Source organism: Mixophyes fleayi, chromosome 4 (genome assembly GCF_038048845.1).
Source record: "Mixophyes fleayi isolate aMixFle1 chromosome 4, aMixFle1.hap1, whole genome shotgun sequence".
Lineage (NCBI taxonomy): Eukaryota > Metazoa > Chordata > Amphibia > Anura > Limnodynastidae > Mixophyes > Mixophyes fleayi.
In genome coordinates, this window is record NC_134405.1 from 79,084,454 (window position 1) to 79,108,214 (window position 23,761).

Consider the following 23,761-nt stretch of genomic DNA (forward strand, 5'->3'; position numbering starts at 1 on the left):
CCTCACCTATGCCAACAGATAGAAGAGAACCTCTAGCCACCATCCACATGATAAAATAGACGTCATTTTTGTAGATTTCTCTGATGCAGTCAAACACAGGTCACTCTCCCTTCTTAAGTGGAACCTCAGATACCAGCTGTGTGCTTATTACCTGTGTCCCAGTTCATGAGTGATTGTGAATGCCGTCGGCAGACCCGTGTCCTCGTTAATGTTACAGCTGCGGTGTGGTTGGCACATTCCAGACACATGGGCAAGACCAAGAGTCTCACATGGGCGATTCATGGAGGCACAGAGGTCTCTTCTGTAATGAAAAAAAGGACAGACACGTGCTTTGGTTTACCAGCACTGGTATTTGTGCTTATGTGTATGACAGTCACAATACAGGAGTCAAAGCATGAGTTTTTGCAATCGGGATGAGTATATCTTTTTAGATTTGTGCTGGTGTTCTGTTACATATGCAGGTAGGTAATCTGCTAGTTGTGATAGATGGTTGGGTCCTGTTTGAGAACTGTGGACCTCATGTACAAAGAAAACAGTAAATCACTTTGGTTTTGCACCGATCTGCCAAATGCACTTTAAGTTGCCTACTTTATGGTCTTAGGAGATGACACCACAAATTAAAAGTGCACCTAGTTTCACGGGAAGAGGTGCACTGAGCAAAAGTGTAAACGTCACATCTAACTCTAACCGCCTACAACTTTAGAACCACCACTTTTCTAAAATTAATCTTTTCCATTTTTCTACTAAAATAATATTTGGTTTAGCCTACTTCATATTCTAACATTGGGACTGCCTTCGTTACATTGTGCCACTTTTGTGTAAAGCTATTTATGTTTTACATTGGTTAAAGTGTTCGTAGAAATGTACTTTTCAGCCAAAGTACATTTAAAAGTTTCAAAATGCGTACCATTAAAAGTAAGGCTTTTGCACTAGAGCACAAAACTAAGAACACCTTTGCACCTAGTCAACAGCAGCAGCAGCTATTTATATAGCACCACTAATTCCACAGCACTTAGGGCCTGATTCATTAAGGATCTTAACTTGAGTAACTTCTTATTTCAGTCTCCTGGACAAAATCATGTTACAATGCAAGGGGTGCAAATTAGTATTCTGTTTTGCACATAAGTTAAATACTGACTGTTTTTTCATGTAGCACACAAATACTTATAGCTTATTTGTACACTGAAATTTAAAGTTGATATTTGTGTGCTACATGAAAAAAAAACAGTCAGTATTGAACTTATGTGCAAAACAAAACACTAATTTGCACCCCTTGCATTGTAACATGGTTTTGTCCAGGAGACGGAAATAAGAAGTTTCTCAAGTTAAGATCCTTAATGAATCAGGCCCTTAGTTCCTGCTTAGCAAGGAATGCCCTCAATCTAACTCCTCCCACTGGGCATTACAAATGTTGGCTTCTCCACAAACACTGCCACCATGCAGACATTTGCAAAACCTGTTCACTTGGGCAGAAATCTAAATTCATCAGCATAAATGGTGGTGTGTGACACCACCGAAGAGGAGTGTACACTGCATCTAGGCCAGTTTGCTTCTAAGCCAGCGACTTCTTGTATGTTCAGTAAATGAGGGGAAAGCTGTGGAAAGTGCGGTGTAGCAATCTGGGTGGATTTGTTAAATCACCTGGTGAGAAGAACAGCGACATCGTGGTGTAAAGGATGATCTTCACTCTTCATATTCAGACCCTTCTGCCACTTACAGAAGCTGCGCAGGGAATTATCCGCATGATGGGAAATCTTCAGCTCCTCCTTAAAGATCAAGAGACTCCACAAGATTAAGGGCAGGAAGAACAACCTCTCCTCACGATCTTCTAATCTTTCCTTCACTTCTCCCCAGCTTATGTCACTCCTCCCACAATCACTCTAAAGTTATGATTCCTCTATATTCTTTCATAGATTCCACCACACGCGTCCTTACTTCCCTTCTCTCACTCACACTCCTCTCCCTTCTCCTCAATCAGTTTCTCTACTGTTCCACTACTCTGAGCTGTCTCTTGTTTACCTCCCTTTATTCTCTTGTTCCATTGCCCCAAAGTTGGATGCATGTCAATAGGCTGCCTCTCCGTGTTACCTCCTCGCTCTCTAGCAGGATCAGACGTACGATAACAATATTAATCCTGTTCCCAATACTAGCATCATGGAAGAGTCCAGCTACCTGTAAGAGAGGAATCCATTGAGTACTAATCATAGAGAGAAGAGGATGAAATAAGCACTAGTAATAGGGTGGATGTTGAGTTAATAGTTTCTTTATTTAGTCTTGATCTATGATCCTCACCATGTTCATGACAGTCAGTACGTAGTTCTCCACGTTGTTTCTCCCGTGATATTCCACCATCTTGGGGTCAGCCACAACCAGAGTCTCCACCCACTTTTCCTTGCTGATGGAACGTCGGGACATAAGGCGTTCCCTGCGCTGCCTCATCTGTGTCTGCTCCCAGCGCTCCCTCCTCCTCTCCCATTTATCCTGGGAGTCTGGATGCTCTACCAGAAGACAAATTATAAATCTCTATTCAGCTGTCAGACCCTACTTACCATAAACCCGCAATTCAAACCAACGATCCATGAAAAGTGTGAGAACAAATATATCCAGCTCAACTAAACAAAGTCAAGGACGGTGTTTTGTGTGCTGAACCAAGATTCATAGGAATGCAGCCTAGGATATCACTAGGAACCAATGACATCACAGTGATAGTTTGTGCCTCAGTCGAGATATTGACGTTCTAGCGGTGACAAGTGCACTTTAGCAAAGCAAAATCCTTCTAATTACGTTTTTCCTGAAATAAAATGGATTGTCCCATAGATTGTCCCATAGATTGTAAGCTTGCGAACAGGGTTCTCTAGCCTCTCTGTCTGTATGTATTACCCAGCAAGATACGCTACGCAAACTGGTACTGTGCTCATTCTGCATTGATATATAGGTGGGTTTTTGTATTACTGAGATATTAGTATTCAGTAAAACAAGTTGGCTCCTTGGTTATTTGACGCTTTCCTCAAGACATTACTTTTTAAAGCCAGTAATCTTTTTTCTATTTTTCATAATATTTTGGCCACTATGAGGCACTATTGGACTAAAGCCTATGGTTCACATTTCAATTTATTTTACTAGAGCAAGCAAATATGACATTTGCCAAAAATACTAATAAATGCAAACAAACAGATGAATGCTTCTCTAAGCAGAATAAGGTATCCCCTGCATTCTATATACCGTATTTCCCCATGTATAAGACGCACCTTTTTACCCAACATTTTGGGTTTAAAAACTGGGTGCATCTTATACAGGGGTAGTAGCGCTTACACTGTCAGATGATTCCTCTGTCCGGTAAAGTCTTCTTTCTTCTGTCCGTTCTGATCCTGATGCTGGAAAGTCACTTAAGGTCCTCTTTGCGATGACCGGATGTGGTCCGTGAACCGCAGTTGTAACTCACACTTCCGGTTTCTGCATTTGGCGTTTTTCCAATCAGGACCTTGTCAAAGTCCTGATTGGACATCCGGTCATCGCGAAGAGGACGGTAAGCGGCTTTCCAGCATCAGGATCAGAATGGACAGAAGAAAGAAGACTTTACTGGACAGAGGAAGCATCTGACAGGGTAAGGCAGAATTGACAATAGCTTTAGAACTCCGTCTCTCCTCTCTGTACAAGCTGCACAATTACTCTGTGAAAAAATTGCGGATGTTTATTCTCAATTTTTTCAAATGATTTATATAGGTGCGTCTTATACAGTGGAGCGTCATATACTTGAAGAAATACGGTAACAACTATAGCAGTCATCCTACATAAATTAAAATGAAGCTCTACTAATAAACTTCACATATATTATTCAACACAAAATGAGTTTCCTGCATTTTAATATAATATAAATTGGAAACGCCATAATCTTACTATTCCAATGTAAATTGCTATCTATAAGGAGTGTACCATTTATGGAATGGTGCCACCTAGTGGCTATAATATCATAAAAAAACTTTGTTTTACAAGAAATCAAGCATTCTTATCCAAATATTTATTTTCCTACAACCTCATCCCCCCCTCCCCCATAGGTTACTGGTTAAAAAGTATATAAAAGTAAGAAAAGTATGAGAAAAGATTGCAGACTGAGATGATGAGAAGTGAGCTGCCCCAAACGTTACCCCTCACACCGCAGCTCCTGTACCCTGACTGCTGCCCATCAGTCAAATGACGCTTGTAGATCCGATGAGGTATCGCTTCACCTAATATCAGCGCTGTTGATGTCACTGGTTCAATCAGAAAATCCGTTTGTTCCAACTGGAAGACACCTCTCTTGGAGAGGAGCAGGAAAGAGGATACAGTTAAAATAAAAAAACAACAATAAAAAAAGTGGCAGATTAGATGTTTCACTGTGACAATGAAAGGGTTATATGACACCAAATTTCTGGCCTTGAGGGCAAAGATTAAGCACAACCTCTGATCATTGACAGGACATCTCAAACAGATGTTTGAACAAGTCAGGCCCAGAACACCTGGCATCTCCGCCAGCCCTCATGCAGTCTGACCTTGCACACCTGGGATTACACATCCCTCAGACACGTCACACAACTGGAAAACCCCTATCAGACACACCAAAGCCCCGTCACTCCATTATAATAAAGGCTACCTAAAAATATATTAACCCATTTCTCAGAGTCTGCTATAATTTTCTAAATGTTATGGGAAAATGTGACTACTACTGATAACAGCAATGCTATGGATCCACTCACCAGTCCACTGCAGATACTAATAGCAGCATTGCCAACATGCTGGCGTTGAGTCTGCACCTCTCCCTGCATGTGGCATAAGCTGGAAGGTCGGCTGATAATTTTTGCCTCTCGGAGGCCTCCATTGCGCCATTCAGTCACATAGCCAGGAGCAAGCAGTTGGTGGTTCTGGCTAAGGTTGAAGGTCAACTCCACTCCCTGGTATCTGATCTCATAGTATATAGAGGGAGCAGTACTGGAAGAGAGTCCCCTCTTCTGCAGGTTGCGAGGAGTTAGATCAAAGGTCAGGAAAGTGCCATGTTCATCCACCCGGACAGGAAGCACAATGTCTGAATCCAGAGAGAAACTGAGCGGGAGATCTGTAATGAGGAGAGACAGAGGATGACTTGGAAGCTATGCTCACATTCTGCATTTATATATGGCATACACTAGTTTATTATGCTGTATACTAGGCCTATCATCAGCGGAGCAGCTATATGTAACCACACACTGGCACCACCATCTAGAAGCCCCCGTCAACTTTTGCAATTTTTTGATTATAAATTATAATCCTCTTAAAAATGCATTACAGTGTTTTAACTAGACAATATAAATACTGATAACAATTCTTGAGGTTACGTTATATATTGACAACTACCAAGTAAGTGTGCGCGTGCAAGTGTGTAGGTGTGTATGTATAGTATACACACCTGCTCTCTAGCAGGTGCAAAGCATACGACTCCTGACAGACGTATATGTATTTTCAGTGTTCTGCATGAGCTACATCTCCATAAACACACCTTTACTGTACTTGCCCAACATTAGAACGTCCCATCTCTCTTCCCCGTCCTGCTTTCTCCAGGCACTGGCAGGTTTAGGTGCCAGAATTACGCAAGTCTGCATAGGTGCTTACAGATGTGCCCACTACTTGGCATGTGCAGAGCTATTTCACACAAGATAAGCTGCGCAAACTGGTGTATGTCCCATTCTGCATCAATCCCATGGATTCCAAACTGACAGATAACCACTACAGTACCTGTGCAGCACAAAAGCAATAGCCTCTTCTGAACCAGCCAGAGGAGGTAGACTCAGGTATGAGAAACGATGAAGGACAGTTCTGGATGCCAGCAGCTGACTGTTTTACGGTTTCTACAGTGACTGGCTCTTGTTTCATGTCTCTGCCTACTGCTGTCTCTCCTCGTTACAACCGTACTACACCACCGGTAGCTGCACAGAAATGCCAGTCGCCAATGACTGCTTTATCCCATAGATTGTAAGCTTGCGAGCAGGGCCTTCTTACCTCTACGCATGTATGTTATAGTTGCCTACTCTCCCGGAATGTCCGGGAGACTCCTGAATTTTTGGGAGTTCTCCCGGATTCCCGGGAGAGGAGGCAATTCTCCCGAATCCTGGGCAGCGCTGTCAATTAAACAGAGGGGGTGGGGCTTAGTGACATTGTGTATGTATTACACAGTAATGTTTTATTACTGTTTGTTCCCAATTGTAAAGTGCTACGGAATCTGCTGGCACTATATAAATAAATGTTGATGATGATGATGATGATGATGATGATTGGAGGTAGATAATGCTGCTTTCTAACAATAGACACACACAAGAGGGACTTACAAACTGGGACCTCCATATTTTCTCCTAGTTTTTGAAAGGGGAAATGTGGTGAAAATATTTATACTGCCTACATTCCCTTAGCCATTATACCACATACCAGAAACCTTTATCAGACAGCTACAAAACACTCTCACTCACTTTATTGGTGTAAAACAAAAACCTAGAATGCAAAAAATGCTGACGCCTACCATAAATACAGTTGCAGAGCAGGAGTCCCTATTATGAGATTTTACGGTTATACATTTGTACTAATGGGAATAATACATTGATCCCAGCACGCTTTACACTTCTTTCTAAGCACTGTCACAAATCCTTAAAATGACAATACAAAATATAATATTCCACTAACTAATTAGCAGAATGCTTCTGGTTTAGCTTAAAATATATTTAAAATATATTTATTGCACTTAAAAACAAAACAAAACAACAAATCTGCTATACTATACCATAAATCTTAATACAGATAATAATCACCTTATGTTTCTCTTGAGTTCTATACAATATCTAAACCATGTGTGTAAATAAAAATTCTTGTATAAATCAGTACTGTATGTGCTGAGAGTAGGGTATACTTGGAAATAAAGATTAAGCTCATTTTGACATCCCCTTCGCCCTGTAACTGTCATCATGTTATGTATAGAGTTATGTACATGCTTACATTTATGATTTGTCTGTTGTTATATGTTGCCTGGTGAGTGTTTTGCCATCCCTAATATGTCCCCTAAAGGCACTACCATTACTGGAAGTAATTGGTACATTAAGCTGACTGTTGGCACCTCAAGAAGTTGCGCCGACTGCTGGCATAGGTCTTTGTGAGACTTGCTTCCCTAGCGGATGGTCATGTGTTGTCGGAAGTGCCGATCAGTCCCTGGAACAGACTAGCATTGGTTAGCTTGAGATGCCCATCTACTAATGTTATTTAGCTCCATTCTATAGATCATAGCCAAGCACCACATGGTGCCCACTGCTATGTGTGGTACAGGTGACAGCCTCTGCGATAAGCAGGTACAAATCTTGTAAAGAAGGGTTTTTTAAAGCCTGCCCTATTAAAGCCACACCACTGAGGGTACCAGGCCGGGATAAAAGGAGATAACCACCCCACAGACAGGAGTCTCCTACTTGGGAACTTATTGACTAGGGGTTGGCAGCTGTCAAACTTGTCGTGGCTCGTATACTTCCAAGCCTCTGCGGATTTGGTCACTTTGTGCACCAGTCAAAGTGGGAAGACATCAGACTTGGTCCGTACCTTTTTGGTAGAGTAGTTAAGTGTGTGGTTTAGCAGCTGGATTATTGCTCTGAGAGAATGGTAACCATAGCCCCTTTAGGATGCAGTTTAGTAGACTCTTGGGGCTAGATTTACTAAGCTGCGGGTTTGAAAAAGTGTGGATGTTGCCTATAGCAACCAATCAGATTCTAGCTTTCATTTTTTTAGTACATTCTCTAAGATGACAGCTAGAATCTGATTGGTTGCAACATCCCCACTTTTTCAAACCCGCATCTTAGTAAATATAGCCCTTGGTGCGGTGTGTAAGTACTATAATCTGAAGTTTGTGTTACTAAGCTTGTTTTCTGCTTTCACCAGTTGTTTGTGATTCTGAACCTCCTAAGGGTCCCGGGTGTATCATCCTGACTCATAAGGCTGCCTCTAGGCAAACCAGTCAGCTGGCAAATTAAAAGTGTCAAACATTAATCCGCTACCCCTACACTATATATGCTGAATAAACAATTGGTAAACTGCTATTGTAGACACATATACCAATTATATATTGCTATATCCAAGCACAAAAACTCCATAGTGAAGATGTGTCTTACTCCTTAACAATTATGAGAACGCCTGGGTGTGTTCAGTTCATTCTCTCCCTAAGTGAGGCAGAAAGATGGAAATATCCACCTCTGAATATGAAGTCCTTCCTCTCACTGTTGTTATTGAACAGGACCGATCTGGTCATCCTCTGGCCTTTCCTGGGTGGACATTTTAGGACTAGCTATAGGAGCTATAAAATAAACCTACAGCTACTCTCCTCTGACCCCAATCTTGGGAGATCCAGCTTTTCCCCCAGGTCTACAGATGACTCAATTTAAGGCATGGTGTACAAGGGGAAGACTAAACCTAGAACATCATTCAATGATATGTCTTTAGAGTTGTGAGGCTATTTCTGAAAAAAAAGTACTTTTTACAGATACCATCTCATGCAACCACTTCCTCTGAAACATTGTGTGCAAACACAGCAGTACCCCACTATAAGAAAAAATGGAAAAGTGTTAAACAATAAAAGAAGCATTTCATTTTAATGCACAAATCACCAATCAGCAACTAGACGCAGGAGGCAGGTTTGAAAATCCTCACTAGATGGTATCACACTCCAGCTGTCCGACATAAAATATTCCCATATGCTATAGATAGATAGTGATGCTTCAAGAGAGAAACGTGGGTGTCAGTACATAATTTCTGGTATTACCAGATGCTCCAACTCTACGGGAGGAATGTTATAGACATCATGATGCATGAAGCTATGGTCCAAGTTCCCTCTGACTCTGCATTGTTGTTATAACAACTTCAAAGTGGGTGTGACAGGATGGACCGCCTATGCCACCCTGTCTATTGTTGCTGGGAACCGGCTGGGCTTACTTTGCCACCGCTCTCTAACTGCAGTAGGAGGGGCTTACAAATGCTGCACCCACTGGATTCCTTACCGACATCCAGAACCGGGTTTCTACTGGGTAACAGACACTGCTAGTGTACCCTGTTACTGGTATACCTGGGCTGGTACCTCTAACCTCTTCCTATGGATCAGGGTTGCTGTGGATGGATCCCCCCTGTCCTATCACCCTGGCCAGAGCTGCTGAGTAGCGGACAGAGCAGTGGTACCGGAAAGCTGGGTCCAAATTTCAGAACAGCAGGGAATAGATTATAGTTGGGTCTAATCTGTAGGTCACAGGGATAGACAAGTTTCCAAGCACGTCTTTGAAGCAAGTGATGTTTATTTGCTCACTCTGGTTGAATGTACCAGTGAGCAGGTCAGGCGAAACAAGAAGAACAATTTTCAATGCAAAACAGTGCTTTTTTATACAGTTTTGGACACAGCCTCACAGGGTAAGCCAGCCCCCTGAGGTCTGAGCTATTTTTAGAATCAGAATGCAATATGTACACTTATCTGTGATATTCTAAAACTTGCTGTGATTTCCTGCATCTTGTTTTAGACACAGGAAATCTAACAGCAAGTCTAATTAAGACTTCCTGTGCCTTCAGGTGCTGGACCCTCACACATGAAAAGGTCTAATTAACATGAGATTAACATGGGTCCTTTCTTCAGACAATTTCAGAATACACATTCCCAAAGAAAAGTTACATAACCCCAAACAAGTTATTTCTCTATACCAAAATACACAAAAACTTCCTCAACAAATGCTTATTGCATCACGTATATACCTCAGAAATAATTAATTTCCTCTAGCAAAGTTAAAACAAAAAACGAACTTCCTCCCCTGGTCTCGTAAATAAAGATATATCCTCAAAAATAAGCTTGTTTGCAATTATATAAGTAAGCACCCTGCGTTATTTCCTTTAAATAAATTTATACCATAGTTATTTACATGGGTGCTTATATCAGCCTTGTGGAAACAGTCCTTTACCCCAATACAAATTAAACCTTGAGGCAGACTTGATGCTAGCAACAAAAAAAAATGTTGCCTTAGCAGTTGTACCTCCACTTGATTGCTATGGATGAATTTTCAGGTAATGGATTAGCATTGGTACAAATTCCCACAGAGGTGAATAATGGTCCAGGATAGCATATAAAATGACAGCTCGATATTAAGCTGTACAAGGTATACAAAGAGGAAAACAGCTTTTATTATTATTGATCAAGAAGGTGATGATGATTGGCGTATCTAGTATGTAGCCACATCAAGATAACTTGATGTGGCGGCATTTTGAATTGCACTGAACTGAAGATACATGCAGCTCAAAATTACCAGGTAAGAGCGCAATGTTGCAGCCTGCATTTTTGGTATAGGTTCGGATCACAAAAATGCACTCAACTCTAAATGGGGCCTTCAGTGCTCACTGAGGTGGGCAGGGTCAGCGTTATTTATGTCATTACAATACGCTCTCACACACTTGACAGGTCAGTGAGTAAACTTCAGGGAGAATTCCCTGCATCCCCGGGAGGTCTCCCAATTATAGGGGTGTCTCCTGATCATTCCGAGAGTGTAGGCAACTATGCTATAAAACCAATAGACACTTTGTCAGTCCCCCAAAAAGTAATAGTCACGGCCCTTGTCCCTATTTTACATGAACATCAGATATCCATGTTTCACTGACTACCAAACATGCTTCTTCTTATTATTATCATTTATTTATATAGCGCCTCTAAGTCCGCAGTGCTGAACAGAGCACTCACATCAGTCGCTGCCCCATTGGGGATAACAGTCTAAATTCCCTAACACACACACACAGACTAGGGTCAATTTACCTACCAGTATGTTTTTGGAGTGTTGGAGGAAACCAGAGCACCCGGAGGAAACCCACGCATACAAACTCACAAGATAAGGCCATGGTTGGGAATTGAACTCATGACCCCAGTGTTGTAAGGGAGAATCGCTAACCACTTAGCCACAGTGCTGTCTTTGCTCTACAAATCAAGATCTTAATTTATATACTCAGCATTTATAGTGCCGACAACTTTACACATTAAGGTATATTCAATTAGCTGCGACGTTCTGCCGGACATCGCCATCTGCGCACATTTTCAGGTAGTACAATACCTCCACATCGCGGATTTAGGTGCAAGGAAAAAATCTGCAATGTTACTTTGCAGTGGAGTGCCTTCGCAACCGTTCCGGAGGTACTCCTTGGCTAATTGAATACCCCCCAATGAGTTTTTAAGCTGCACTTCACTAAGGTCTGAGTAACTTTTTCATATTAATCTTCATATACTGCTCATTCCCATGTACCCTGTTTCATAGTGTGCCGGAGACAATGAACTGTAGATATACCCACTCCAGGAGAGGTGATTTACAAGAGTGGGGTGCAGCAAATCGGGGCATTTCGTTGCAGGGAGTGGGCCAAAATGACACGATTCACAGCAAATCGAGTCATTGAGAACCCTGTCCCGCAGGATGCAGGAGAATGACCTGTTCTCGACCTATCCAGAATTCGGGGGAGTAGGCAAGTATGATTCAGATGAATGTGCTGATCTTATGGAAGGCAGTGACCTGTCCATTCGTGTGATTATGTTAGTGAGGACAGGGCTCCATGTGACAGGAACAGGGAACCAACAGACTGACGGTTAGATAGTTGCCGGGATACAGTGAGAGTTGCACCAATACTTTCTACCACTATACCGTTTATTAATGCATTAATCTAATTTACAAATCAGTCTCTGCTCAGTAGGCCATGTAGTAACAATTGCAATCTCGTATTCACCATTTGTCTCTAATTTCCAAAGACAGTCCCACGTTTCAAGGGCTTGTTCCTGAAATATTTGTCCCTCGAATTGTCCCGTTTTTCAGAATTGACTAAGCAAATACCTGTACTTCTATTAACAGAACAAAGTTTGTACTGTCTATTCTTTTTTCTCACTGCTTTATAAGTTTATATTTATTGCATAAGAGGATTTAAACTGTATTATTAATTATAACCAAGGTCAATAAAATGATATTGATGCGTTCTGTAGGACACGCGTGCCCGCCTAAACAGTACCAAGCGTGGTGTGCTTAGATGTAGCTGTTCCTGGAGATTATTTTAATTATTTTAAAGTGTTGGCTAGTGTGCCGTCTATATGCAATAACTTTAGCTGTACGTAGGGTAATCTAAACACATCTTGGTATTAAGAAGCTGCTTCTATTGTCTCACTGAGGTTGTCACAATCCTTTTTTATATGACTCATAACAAGAGGAGATTACTGGGGCTTCCTCACTTTATGTAACATCCATCCTGCGGCGGTGGTGATCCAAGCCAGAATTCACAGACAATTTTGTTTCCATATTACGGACTACGAAGTTTTTCCCTAATGAATACAATTATTTTTTCCATTTCCCCCAGCAAAAACACTGTGATGTGAACTGGAAGGCAGCCTACAGCCCTTGTAGTGTATGCATACTCATTGGTGGGAGCCTGCAGGACTGCAATGCTCTGCCCTTCCCCCGCTAATATTAATTAGCCCTGCTATGTCCACAACAATCCTTATCCTATCTGCAGCTGCCTCACATCTGGCCTGAGAAGAGCCAGCTGACAGTACATATCCCGAAACCACGTGTGGATGTCTAATAATAAACAAATCACATAAACTGTACTACACAATGTGCACACATAACATACCCAAGACAGCCCATAGGTATTATAGATAACAAGGATAAACTGGCATAACAGCAACAGATACTACTGCTCATTGTTCATATATAATAATAATAATAATTATAATGATAATAATAATAATAATAATAATAACACTAATAATAGGACAGCCTTTCATTTCCTTTGCCGCATTCTTGCCTACTTTTTGGACCTGTTTTGTCCTGATGATGCCATTTGCATCCCATACCAAGCGTTCCCCCCACCCCACACCCGAAATTCAGGAGGCACCTAGACATTCCAGAAGAGCAGACAAACATACTCTGTGGCACAGTGAATAATTAGCTGAATTTGTAGTAGTTGTATACTGAATATGCCCAGAGGTTGCTGGTGCAAGGCCCATGTTATTAATGTTTTATTCCTTGCAATGTTTTATTCCTTACAAAAAAGTAATTTCTCAAAGTTACCTAAAACTACCTGCAAAAGAGAAACTCTTTCAACATCTGACCAATTAGTGGGCATTTACACTAATGCACTGGTAACTGGGCAGAAAAGGTAGACCATAGCAACCTATAAAAATCTGTAATTTTCTAGGTGACAGCTCTGCCCACATATAATAGGTAATAGTGACAGATGACAGCTCTGCCCACATATAACAGGTAATAGTGACAGGTGACAGCTCTGCCCACATACAGCTGGTAATAGTGACAGGTGACAGCTCTGCCCCGATATAGCTGGTAATAGTGACAGGTGACAGCTCTGCCCAGATCAGGTAACAGTGACAGGTGAGAGTTCTGCCAAAATATAGCAGGTAATAGATACAGGTGACAGCTCTGCCCACAAATGGCAGGTAATAGTGACAGGTGACAGCTCTGCCCACATATAACAGGTAATAGTGACAGGTGACAGCTCTGCCCACATATAACAGGTAATAGTGACAGGTGACAGCTCTGCCCACATATAGCTGGTAATAGTGACAGGTGACAGCTCTGCCCACATATAACAGGTAATAGTGACAGGTGACAGCTCTGCCCACATATATCAGGTAATAGTGACAGGTGACAGCTCTGCCCACATATAACAGGTAATAGTGACAGGTGACAGCTCTGCCCACATATAACAGGTAATAGTGACAGCTCTGCCCACATATAGCAGGTAATAGCAACAGGTGACAGCTCTGCCCACATATAACAGGTAATAGTGACAGGTGACAGCTCTGCCCAGATTAGGTAACAATGACAGATGACAGCTCTGCCCACATATAGCAAGTAATAGTGACATGTGACAACTCTGCCCACATTTAGCAGGTAATAGTGACATGTGACAACTCTGCCCATATATAGCAGGTAAAAGTGACATGTGACAACTCTGCCCATATATAGCAGGTAAAAGTGACATGTGACAACTCTGCCCATATATAACAGGTAAAAGTGACAGATGACAGCTCTGCCCACATATAGCTGGTAATAGTGACAGGTGACAGCGCTGCCCACATATAATAGGTAATAGTGACAGGTGACAGCTCTGCCCACATATAGCTGGTAATAGTGACAGGTGACAGCTCTGCCCAGATCAGGTAACAGTGACAGGTGAGAGTTCTGCCGAAATATAGCAGGTAATAGATACAGGTGACAGCTCTGCTCACAAATGGCAGGTAATAGTGACAGGTGACAGCTCTGCCCACATATAACAGGTAATAGTGACAGCTGACAGCTCTGCTCACATATAACAGGTAATAGTGACAGGTGACAGCTCTGCCCAAATATAACAGGTAATAGTGACAGGTGACAGCTCTGCCCACATATAACAGGTAATAGTGACAGCTGACAGCTCTGCTCACATATAACAGGTAATAGTGACAGGTGACAGCTCTGCCCACATATAACAGGTAATAGTGACAGCTCTGCCCACATATAGCAGGTAATAGTGACAGCTCTGCCCACATATATCAGGTAATAGTGACAGGTGACAGCTCTGCCCACATAAAACAGGTAATAGTGACAGGTGACAGCTCTGCCCACATATATCAGGTAATAGTGACAGCTCTGCCCACATATAGCAGGTAATAGTGACAGCTCTGCCCACATATAGCTGGTAATAGCGACAGGTGACAGCTCTGCCCACATATAACAGGTAATAGTGACAGGTGACAGCTCTGCCCACTTATAGCTGGTAATAGTGACAGATGACAGCTCTGCCCAGACAGGTAACAATGACAGGTGACAGCTCTGCCCACATATAGCAAGTAATAGTGACATGTGACAACTCTGCCCACATATAGCAGGTAATAGTAACATGTGGCAACTCTGCCCACATATAGCAGGTAATAGTGACAGGTGACAACTCTGCCCATATATAGCAGATAAAAGTGACAGATGACAGCTCTGCCCACATATAGCTGGTAATAGTGACATGTGACAACTCTGCCCACATATAGCAGGTAATAATGACATGTGACAACTCTGCCCACATTTAGCAGGTAATAGTAACATGTGGAAACTCTGCCCACATATAGCAGGTAATAATGACATGTGACAACTCTGCCCACATTTAGCAGGTAATAGTGACAGGTGACAGCTCTGCCCAGATATAGTAGGTAATAGTGACAGATGACAGCTCTGCCCAGATATAGCTGGTAATAGTGACAGGTGAGAGGTCTGCCCACATGCAGCAGGTAACAGTGACAGATGAGAGTTCTGCCCACAAATAGCTGGTAATGGTGACAGATAAAAGAAGAAGCCACCATTGCACTGGGTTATAGATTATAGAGCCAAGCTTTAGTGCAGAAATTGAGGATGATCCTCCAATACAAAAATGGAAGTCACATAGCAAAATGGAAGGATGAAGGGAAGCTGTACAGTGTATGTCACAGGGCTTCTTAACTGTGATGTATGTGCATTATGTATTTTTGTTATATTTTATAATTATATTCTTCTAATGTGTGTGTGTGACGTTAATGTTATTTCTTATTTTCCACACTCCCATTTCTATTCTCATTTTGTCATTCCAATCTTTTTGTGTTCCCAAGCCTTCCCACTGCTCTGAACAACCAGCTATTGTACACATTCAGCTATCTTGGAATTCAGTGTTGAACACTCCAAGATCCCTCATAGTTTCCTCCCATCAGTGGTAGTAGTGTATGAGCCTATCTCTATCTATCCGTCCCTGCTTCCACCCTTATTCATCACATGTTCTTCTACTGTGTCCCTGCTCAGTATGTCGCATAGTCAGAAACCTCTGTACCACTTCCCTTTTCTTTAGTAGTAGTCATGTCATGTTCTACCCCAACCCATGTACCTAAATATACCTTTACAATCACTGACTATCACATATGTTCTTCCCTATGTCCACTCTGGGTCACTCAATTTCTGCTATGTCCACCATGCTGCATTTCCCACAATGGATAATACTGAATGGAACACCCAAAGTAACAGGATAAGTGAGGGCAGGTTCCAGTGTCAGTTTTACTACATCATTGATGGGAAAACCAATTTTTTTTTCATCAGATATTTCATTCAACCCAAATTAATTCAATGGGAAACTGAGCGAAAAGCAGAACGATATTGGCAGGTATGGGACCTTCATTCTTAAGTTACAGAAATACAAGCAGTGTTCAGATCCACCCAGCACAAGAAACAAATTACAGGGAGTACAGGCCGTGTGGATGCCACAGAAAACAATGTTCTTTAATCAGATCTGTTAAAGCCAATGTCAACATGTGGAGAATACAGCTAAATACCAATGCATGGGGCCATACTGTGACAGAGGGCTTATTCACACCTATCCCTTTCTTTTTTCATCATCATCATCACCATTTATTTATATAGCGCCACTGATTCCGCAGCGCTGTACAGAGAACTCACTCACATCAGTCCCTGCCCATTGGGTCTTACAGTCTAAATTTCCTAACATACACTCAGACAGACTAGGGTCAATTTGTTAGCAGCCAATTAACCTACCAGTATGTTTTTGGAGTGTGGGACGAAACCCACACAAACAGGGGGAGAACATATAAAATCCACACAGATAAGGCCATGGTCGGCAATTGAACTCATGACCCTAGTGTTGTAAGGCAGGAGTGCTAACCACTAAGCCACCGTGTTACACATTACCACATGATAAGCACATTAAAAATAGGTCAATTAAGAATCAAGAGCCCCATTCCCACCATTATGTTCTAAGGTCTTAAAGCCATGTTTAAAATATTATAACATAGCGCAACCTATTTCTCACGCAGTAACCAGCGCTAAAAATGCTACAATGTTAATAAATGTGCAACTTAGGCAAAACACATCTAATATAGCATTAAGACGTTTCTAAAGTAATGCTAGCTTTCATGCATATTGTCCTGCATTTGACGTGGGTACATATCCTAAACAACATGTCATTGTTTTACAAAAAATAGTACCTGTGTTTTAGTCAGCCATTATGCTATAATAAGATGTAAATAAAAACTGTACACAAAGTTACAGGGGCGCACGCAGGGGGTGTCTGGTTCTCCAGAAACCCCTCCGCTAAGAACGGCCGCTAAACAGTGCCCCTACATAGCGGCACTGTACTGTACAGCAGCCGCATCGGACGCTTCTTTGACAGCGCCGCGGCTGCTGTATAGTACAGTGCTGCCGAAATGGAGCTGCCAAATCGCATGTGCAGCAGCTCTATATTTTTTTTTTGGAGGGGGGGGGGGAATCCCCATTTACAAATTCTGTGTGCGCCCCTGAGTTAAATTGCTCAAAAACAGTGCAACAGAAAAATAATGTGCAAAAATGCTATACACATAACAACTGCAAGGACAGTTCTTATAACTCTCCTGCATTAAAGCTATGGATATAATAAATGCTTTTGTATTTACTTAAACTTTGCAATATATTTAATTTTAAAAGCATTCTTAGATCTGAATATTTTTTTTATAACTTATTATTTATTACACAAGTTAACCAGTGCATGATACTCATGCATTCTAGTCAAATCAAGCTACTTAAGGTCTTAAAAAGGTTCTTGTCATGCATTTGGGCCTAGCCCAGGCCTCCTCAGAGTAAGAGCGTTACTTCCCGACGCAAGCTCCCTCTTTAATGTGTGTTCATGAGGTAAAATTACATCACGAAAATGAGTTTGACCCCTCAATTCGCAAATTTAGCCTTTACTACCCCTCCCACGGGGGGAAGGGGGGATGATGGAAGTTAACTGACTTCACTATTCTAATTTTTTTGTCAAATAATGTCAGTATACCAAATTTCAGGTCAATTGGATGAGCCCTTTCTGAGAAAATAGTTTTTTCCACACACACACACACTAACACACGGCGCTAGGCTTTTATTTTTATATATTAGACAAGTTAACCCGTGCATGATACTCATGCATTCTAGTCAAATCAAGCTACTTAAGGTGTTAAAAAGGTTCTTGTCATGCATTTGGGCCATAGCCCAGGCCTCCTCAGGGGAAGAGCGTTACTTCCCGACGTAAGCGCCCTTTTTTAACGTGGTTTTGTCCACATGTCACCACCTCATCATTTTTCTCCATCACCTCCAACCACTCCCAACTGTCACTTCTCCTTCAAGAAATATATATATTTTTTAAAAAAATCTTTTTAAACACTTTTAACAATTAACAAATTAAATTAACAAATTAAAAAACATCTTAGTATACCAAATTTCAGCCCTTTCTGAATTTTTTTTTCCACACACACTAAGAATTTAGTAGGTCAGTGTATAACTCCGCCCAGCAGGTGGCGCTGCAGCTTGGTTTTATTTTTTCCACACACACACACAGACAGACTAACACACGCCACTAGGCATATATATATAGATATATATATATATATAGATAATGCTAAGAATTTAGTAGGTCAGTGTATAACTCCGCACAGCAGTTGGCGCTGCAGCTTGTTTTGTTTTTTTCACACACAGACTAACACACGCCACTAGGCTTATATATATTAGATAAGCAATTTCTGTGTATTCTGTTTGTTATTTTTTTAAACAACAAGACCTCTAAATAAATTATGGCCAGCAGTCACCTACTGGCCATAATGCAGTACTACACATCATAGGTTTGGAGATTAGTGCATAACTTTCTAGCAATATATCTGCAGAGAATTTTCATTAATGGGAGTCATACTAAAAGTTACTTTGGTTCATATATGTAGCACTTTATTTTTGTAGAGTTACTTGGTGACCCAATTTATGTCCTTGGAAAACTTTTTGTTATGTACATGAAACATTCCATAAATTGCAATACAAATATATTTTTGCAAGTATTGCGTAAGTTGCAACAATACACCACTACACTTCATTATCACCTGCAAGATGCCATAAGATCATGCAAGCCTGTACAGTATGTGCACTATTCACAAAAAAAATGACAAAAAATATTATATTTGTATCATTCATTCATAAAAACAGAATTTGAAAACATGTGACCTGTTCCAATTATTGTGGAACCACATGTCCCAGCATGCACTGACAGCTCTTGTTCTACAACAGCTGAAAAGCCACAGGTTGATTATCTGGGATAAAATAGTATTATAATGTTGGGGAATATACCTGCCTTAAGAATGAAATAAACTTTAAATACGAAGTGCAAAATATATCTCAAATACTGACATCTTCATAGGAACACTGAATGCATGACATGGCTCAATATGGGATTTCTGCGTTGAGGACAACATAACTGACACAGTGATATTGTTACTTGTAACACGTCATAGTCTTATGGAGTAACATGAATTTTAATCTAAACCAAGTAAAAAAAATTCTCTTTACTAGCCAGTGTCTTGCCATACTTCAAGGTAGTCAGTTACAATAGTTATTCTGCGGCCAGCGCAGGGTTATAAGCAGTTTTGCAGCATTGATTTTTTCCCCCTGCACTTGGGAGGTCGTCTAGTCACTGTATAAAGAACATTACTGAACTTTAGCCTGATTGTGCTTATTTAACAAGATCAGACTCTGGTTTTCAGCTGGCAGTGACAACTAAGAGAGTACAGTTACTACTAGCAGCGTGTAGGAAGAGCTATAATATACAGGGGGATCCTTAACCCTTTACTGCACCGTTACTTCCTACTGAGCAGTATTACATGATTTGACTAAACTACATATTTTGTAGCTGCCGAGGGTATAAATTCGACAGACCCTCTTATCCTTGTCGGCAGAGCTGACAGTCCAAGCTGTGACTACAATGCGAACTGCAATCACCGCAGAAAGCACCAAGTAGGGAGGTTACCAACCTGAAAGCAGAGGGGCCACGTCTTGCAAACCAAAGCAGAAAAGAGCCAGCAACAGCCACATCTTGAGAATGCAGATTGGTCGCTTTGTCATTGGAGGGTTAGCATGCTACAATAGTGGTCCAAGAGCTGCAGTGTATCAGTGTGTAGAACAGTGTGTGATGGAATGTGTACCTAAGTGCCTCTGTGTGTGGGATGTTTATTATCCTTTGTGAGTTGCTATTTATACATGTGTGCTTTGTTAGTAGTGTGATGTAAGGTGAGCTTGTAGTGGTTAGTGAACAGTGGGAGGAGGGATCAGCACTTGGTATGTCCCTATCTTTAGTATTACATCCCTCTTTGTCACAACTGGTGTCCTCTTCTATCCTCTGGTAACAGACTGTGTCCAACATCCGTGAGATTCTCCAACTCTTTTGTCTCTTGTCATCTGTTTCTTGTCTAGGACTCTAAAGTTCACAGACCCTCCTCCTGCACCCCCAATCTCTCCTCCTCCTCTTGCACTGCCTTCAATCCCCTTGTCCTTCCCACACTCTCCCTGCTCCTCTTGTCTTTCATCTGTCCCTCTCTACCGCCCCCTTTTCATCATACAGCCCTTATACCTCCCTTTTGTAATGCCACTTACTTCACATTTATTGTCTATTGAATAATCCGATATTCTGTTATCTATTCTGTTATTCTAGGGACAAAGAAGTAGCAATCCCGAGTGTATTTGCTACTGAGGATGTACAGTTTGTAGTTGATATCCTTCTTTGCACACTTTTCACACTTGTAAAGATCGGTCCTGCCTGAGTATATGAGGGATGCTGCAGTCTTGTGATCTGGCGCCATCTGGTGAGAAGTTGTTTGAAATGCATCTGGTTTCATATTGAGTAATGCACAGTGTATCTATGAGAAAGCATCACGGTGCTTATCAGATCTCCTTGTCAGTTACCAGCAATACCTCATCATCATCATCATCATCATCATCATCAACATTTATTTATATAGCGCCACTGATTCCGCAGCGCTGTACAGAGAACTCATTCACATCAGTCCCTGCCCCCATTGGAGCTTACAGTCTAAATTCCCTAACATACACTCACAGACAGAGAGAGAGAGACTAGGGTCAATTTTGATAGCAGCCAATTAACCTACTTGTATGTTTTTGGAGTGTGGGAGGAAACCGGAGTACCCGGAGGAAACCCACGCAAACACAGGGAGAACATACAAACCACTCACAGATAAGGTCATGGTTGGGAATTGAACTCATGACCCCAGCACTGTGAAATACTGTTTTAATGCTGGCATCACAGTCATGTACAGCCCATTGCATTAACGTGTGTACCCAAGTTATGTTTTTTAAGGTGAACATTCGTCCATCCATCATTATCCCCTCATCCTCCATCAATCATTATTGTCCTTTAATCATCATCATTCTCCATTAAACCCCATTCACCATTATACTTCGTTAAATGCCTGATCCCCCTCCCTCATCATTATTATCTATTACCTCCCGCATCCTCATAATATGATCCACCCGACCATCCATCCCCTAACTCACCTGGGCAGCCGTACTGCTTCAGAGGGGAAATGGTCATAAATCAGTTCCTAGATCAACTTTAAATTTCATTGTACAAATAAATCTATCAAGTATTTGTGTGCTACATGAAAATACAGTCAGTATTTAACTTATATGTAAAATAATAAACTAATTTGCACCCCTTGCATTGTAACATGGTTTGTGCAGGATCAAACTTACTCCTTTTATTGCCTCAGGCCCGTAATGTTTAAATCAAGTGAAGTTGTACTGTGCAGTTCAATATTAAAAACAGAGGCATTCCCAGAAACACATATGAGACAATGTCAAGTAGTTCCAAACAAAGCTGAAGAACCATTTATGTTGCCCATAAATACTCTGCCAATCTCATGACAACACATTCGGACTAGCTTACAGAGATACAGGGGGGTATTCAATTGTTGCTTTTAACGCGCTAAACCAAAAAAAAACGAGCGCTCGAAAAATATTACAGTTTATACGGTAATATGCGCGTAAATACCGTTAATACGGTAGTTTACTCGCTGAATTTCATCTCGCAGCTCATTTAGCGAGTAATTACCGTATTAACGCTAATATTTTTAGAGCGCTCATTTGAGAGCGTTAACGGCAACAATTGAATACCCCCCACAGTGTCTCATAATAGCCATGCTATTTGTCCCTGGTACTGAGACTGAAGCACCCAGATCAGAATTAACCTTTGATTCTGCAGACCTGTCAACATGTCCAATTTCCACTGCCTGATAATGTTCTGCTTCTGTTTCTCACACTTATTTTCCAAATGAAATAATTTGGACTTATAAAGTTTACTTATGCAAAAATACCTTTACAACCAAATAATGAATCAATGCCAAGTTGTACCAATTGGTAAATGGCAGGAGCAGGGCATTATCATACTGGGGAAATAGGTCATACTGGGAATTCTGTAGTTTTGTAAATTGCTTTTTCCCTTACCAATGTCATGAGCTGTTTTTTTTGTCTATTTAGGATTAGTATTTCTGGGAGTCAAGTGGCACATGCACTATTACCAAGATTACTGCATGGCTGGTAGGATGACTGAGATTCCTTTTCCTTGCAGATTGTGGTATGTGACACCAACACTACTTAATCATTTTTGCATTTTCTACACTTACTCAGCCCTGAAAATATATGTCCCCAGCCCAGTCAGTGGAACTGTGTATTATAGTTTTTCCAGGATAGAAATAGAACTGTTTGATCATTGACATGTACACGATAAATACAGTATATTTAGTTAATTTAGGAATGTGCTGTAAAATTAGATGTGAAATCATTGATGATTAACTCCCGCATCCTCATAATATGATCCACCCCACCATCCATCCCCTAACTCACCTGGGCGGCCATACTGCTTCAGAGGGGAAATGGTCATAAGTCAGTTCCCCTCTGTGTACTTCCATAACATGCTCCATGCCAGCTGTTGCCTGGTTAGAGAGGAATTGTTCTGTTCCCCTTTGAACAGGTCTCAATTTTACAATCTTGAATGCCAGGCTGTTGCACAGCATTCTGGGACTACATTTAGGGGCATATTCAATTGTTGGCGTTACAGCCAAAATTAACGCACCCCGCGCACTATTACTGTCATTACGGTAACAGTGCGCATAAATACCTGTATTACGGTACTTTTCTCGCTGGATTTCAGCTCGCTGCTCAGGGAGCTGCGAGCTGAAATCCGGCTTACTATTACCGTAATACCGGTAATAGTTTTAACGCTGCGGGCATATTCAACAATTGAATATGCCCCTTAGGGCCCATTACAAACCTCAGTGCTCCCAACTCAGGGCCTGATGTAGAGTCGGTCGGAATTCACACTTAATTTGTAAGTGTAAATTGCATCCCGTAATTTACGCAGCTTACAAACTACCATTTTCCTGTAAAAATAATTCTATTATGTTTTAATAAATGGCATTGGCACATTGGGGGGAATTCAATTGGGCACGTTACTGGTAAAAGTAATGCGGCCTGAACATTATTACCGTTATTACGGTAATAATGCACTTAATTACCGTTATTACCGATGACAGCACCGGCACATACCTTTACTGTGTAAAAAATAAATATTTTATTTTTTTTCTTTACTTTTAAAAGAATGTTGGGACTTCTGTGGTAGTCCATGAATGCCTAGGGGAAAAAAACACATGAAGCCAACATATGTAGAAGGAGATTACGAAATTTGGGGTTAGGTATAACAACAATTTAACTCAACACGTAACATATTTTGCTGTTCGAAAGGTGTGATCAAGGAGAGACTTGAGAGAATGTGAATGAGGGACACCTGGGGAGCACAAGACAAAGTGACTGCCACCGTGGCATGAAAGAAACTTAGATATAGTTATTTTACTCATTAAGTTTGCTGTCTA

General features: G+C 41.3%; 1 protein-coding gene across 2 annotated transcripts in view; it reads right to left on the bottom strand.

Moving 5' to 3' along the window:
• ADAMTS7 (ADAM metallopeptidase with thrombospondin type 1 motif 7) overlaps nt 1-20,275 on the bottom strand; it is a 77,692-nt gene extending 57,417 nt beyond the window's left edge. For both annotated transcript variants that reach the window (XM_075207521.1, XM_075207520.1), the window contains exons 1-7: nt 19,853-20,275; nt 4,734-5,089; nt 4,146-4,296; nt 2,293-2,498; nt 2,089-2,172; nt 1,642-1,766; nt 152-301 (exon numbers count right to left, since the gene is read on the bottom strand). In XM_075207521.1, the coding sequence (XP_075063622.1) occupies nt 152-301; nt 1,642-1,766; nt 2,089-2,172; nt 2,293-2,498; nt 4,146-4,296; nt 4,734-5,089; nt 19,853-19,943 (1,163 nt within the window). In that variant the 5' untranslated portion in view covers nt 19,944-20,275. The remainder of the gene's footprint in view (nt 1-151; nt 302-1,641; nt 1,767-2,088; nt 2,173-2,292; nt 2,499-4,145; nt 4,297-4,733; nt 5,090-19,852) is intronic.
• Between the last annotated feature and the right edge of the window lie 3,486 nt (nt 20,276-23,761).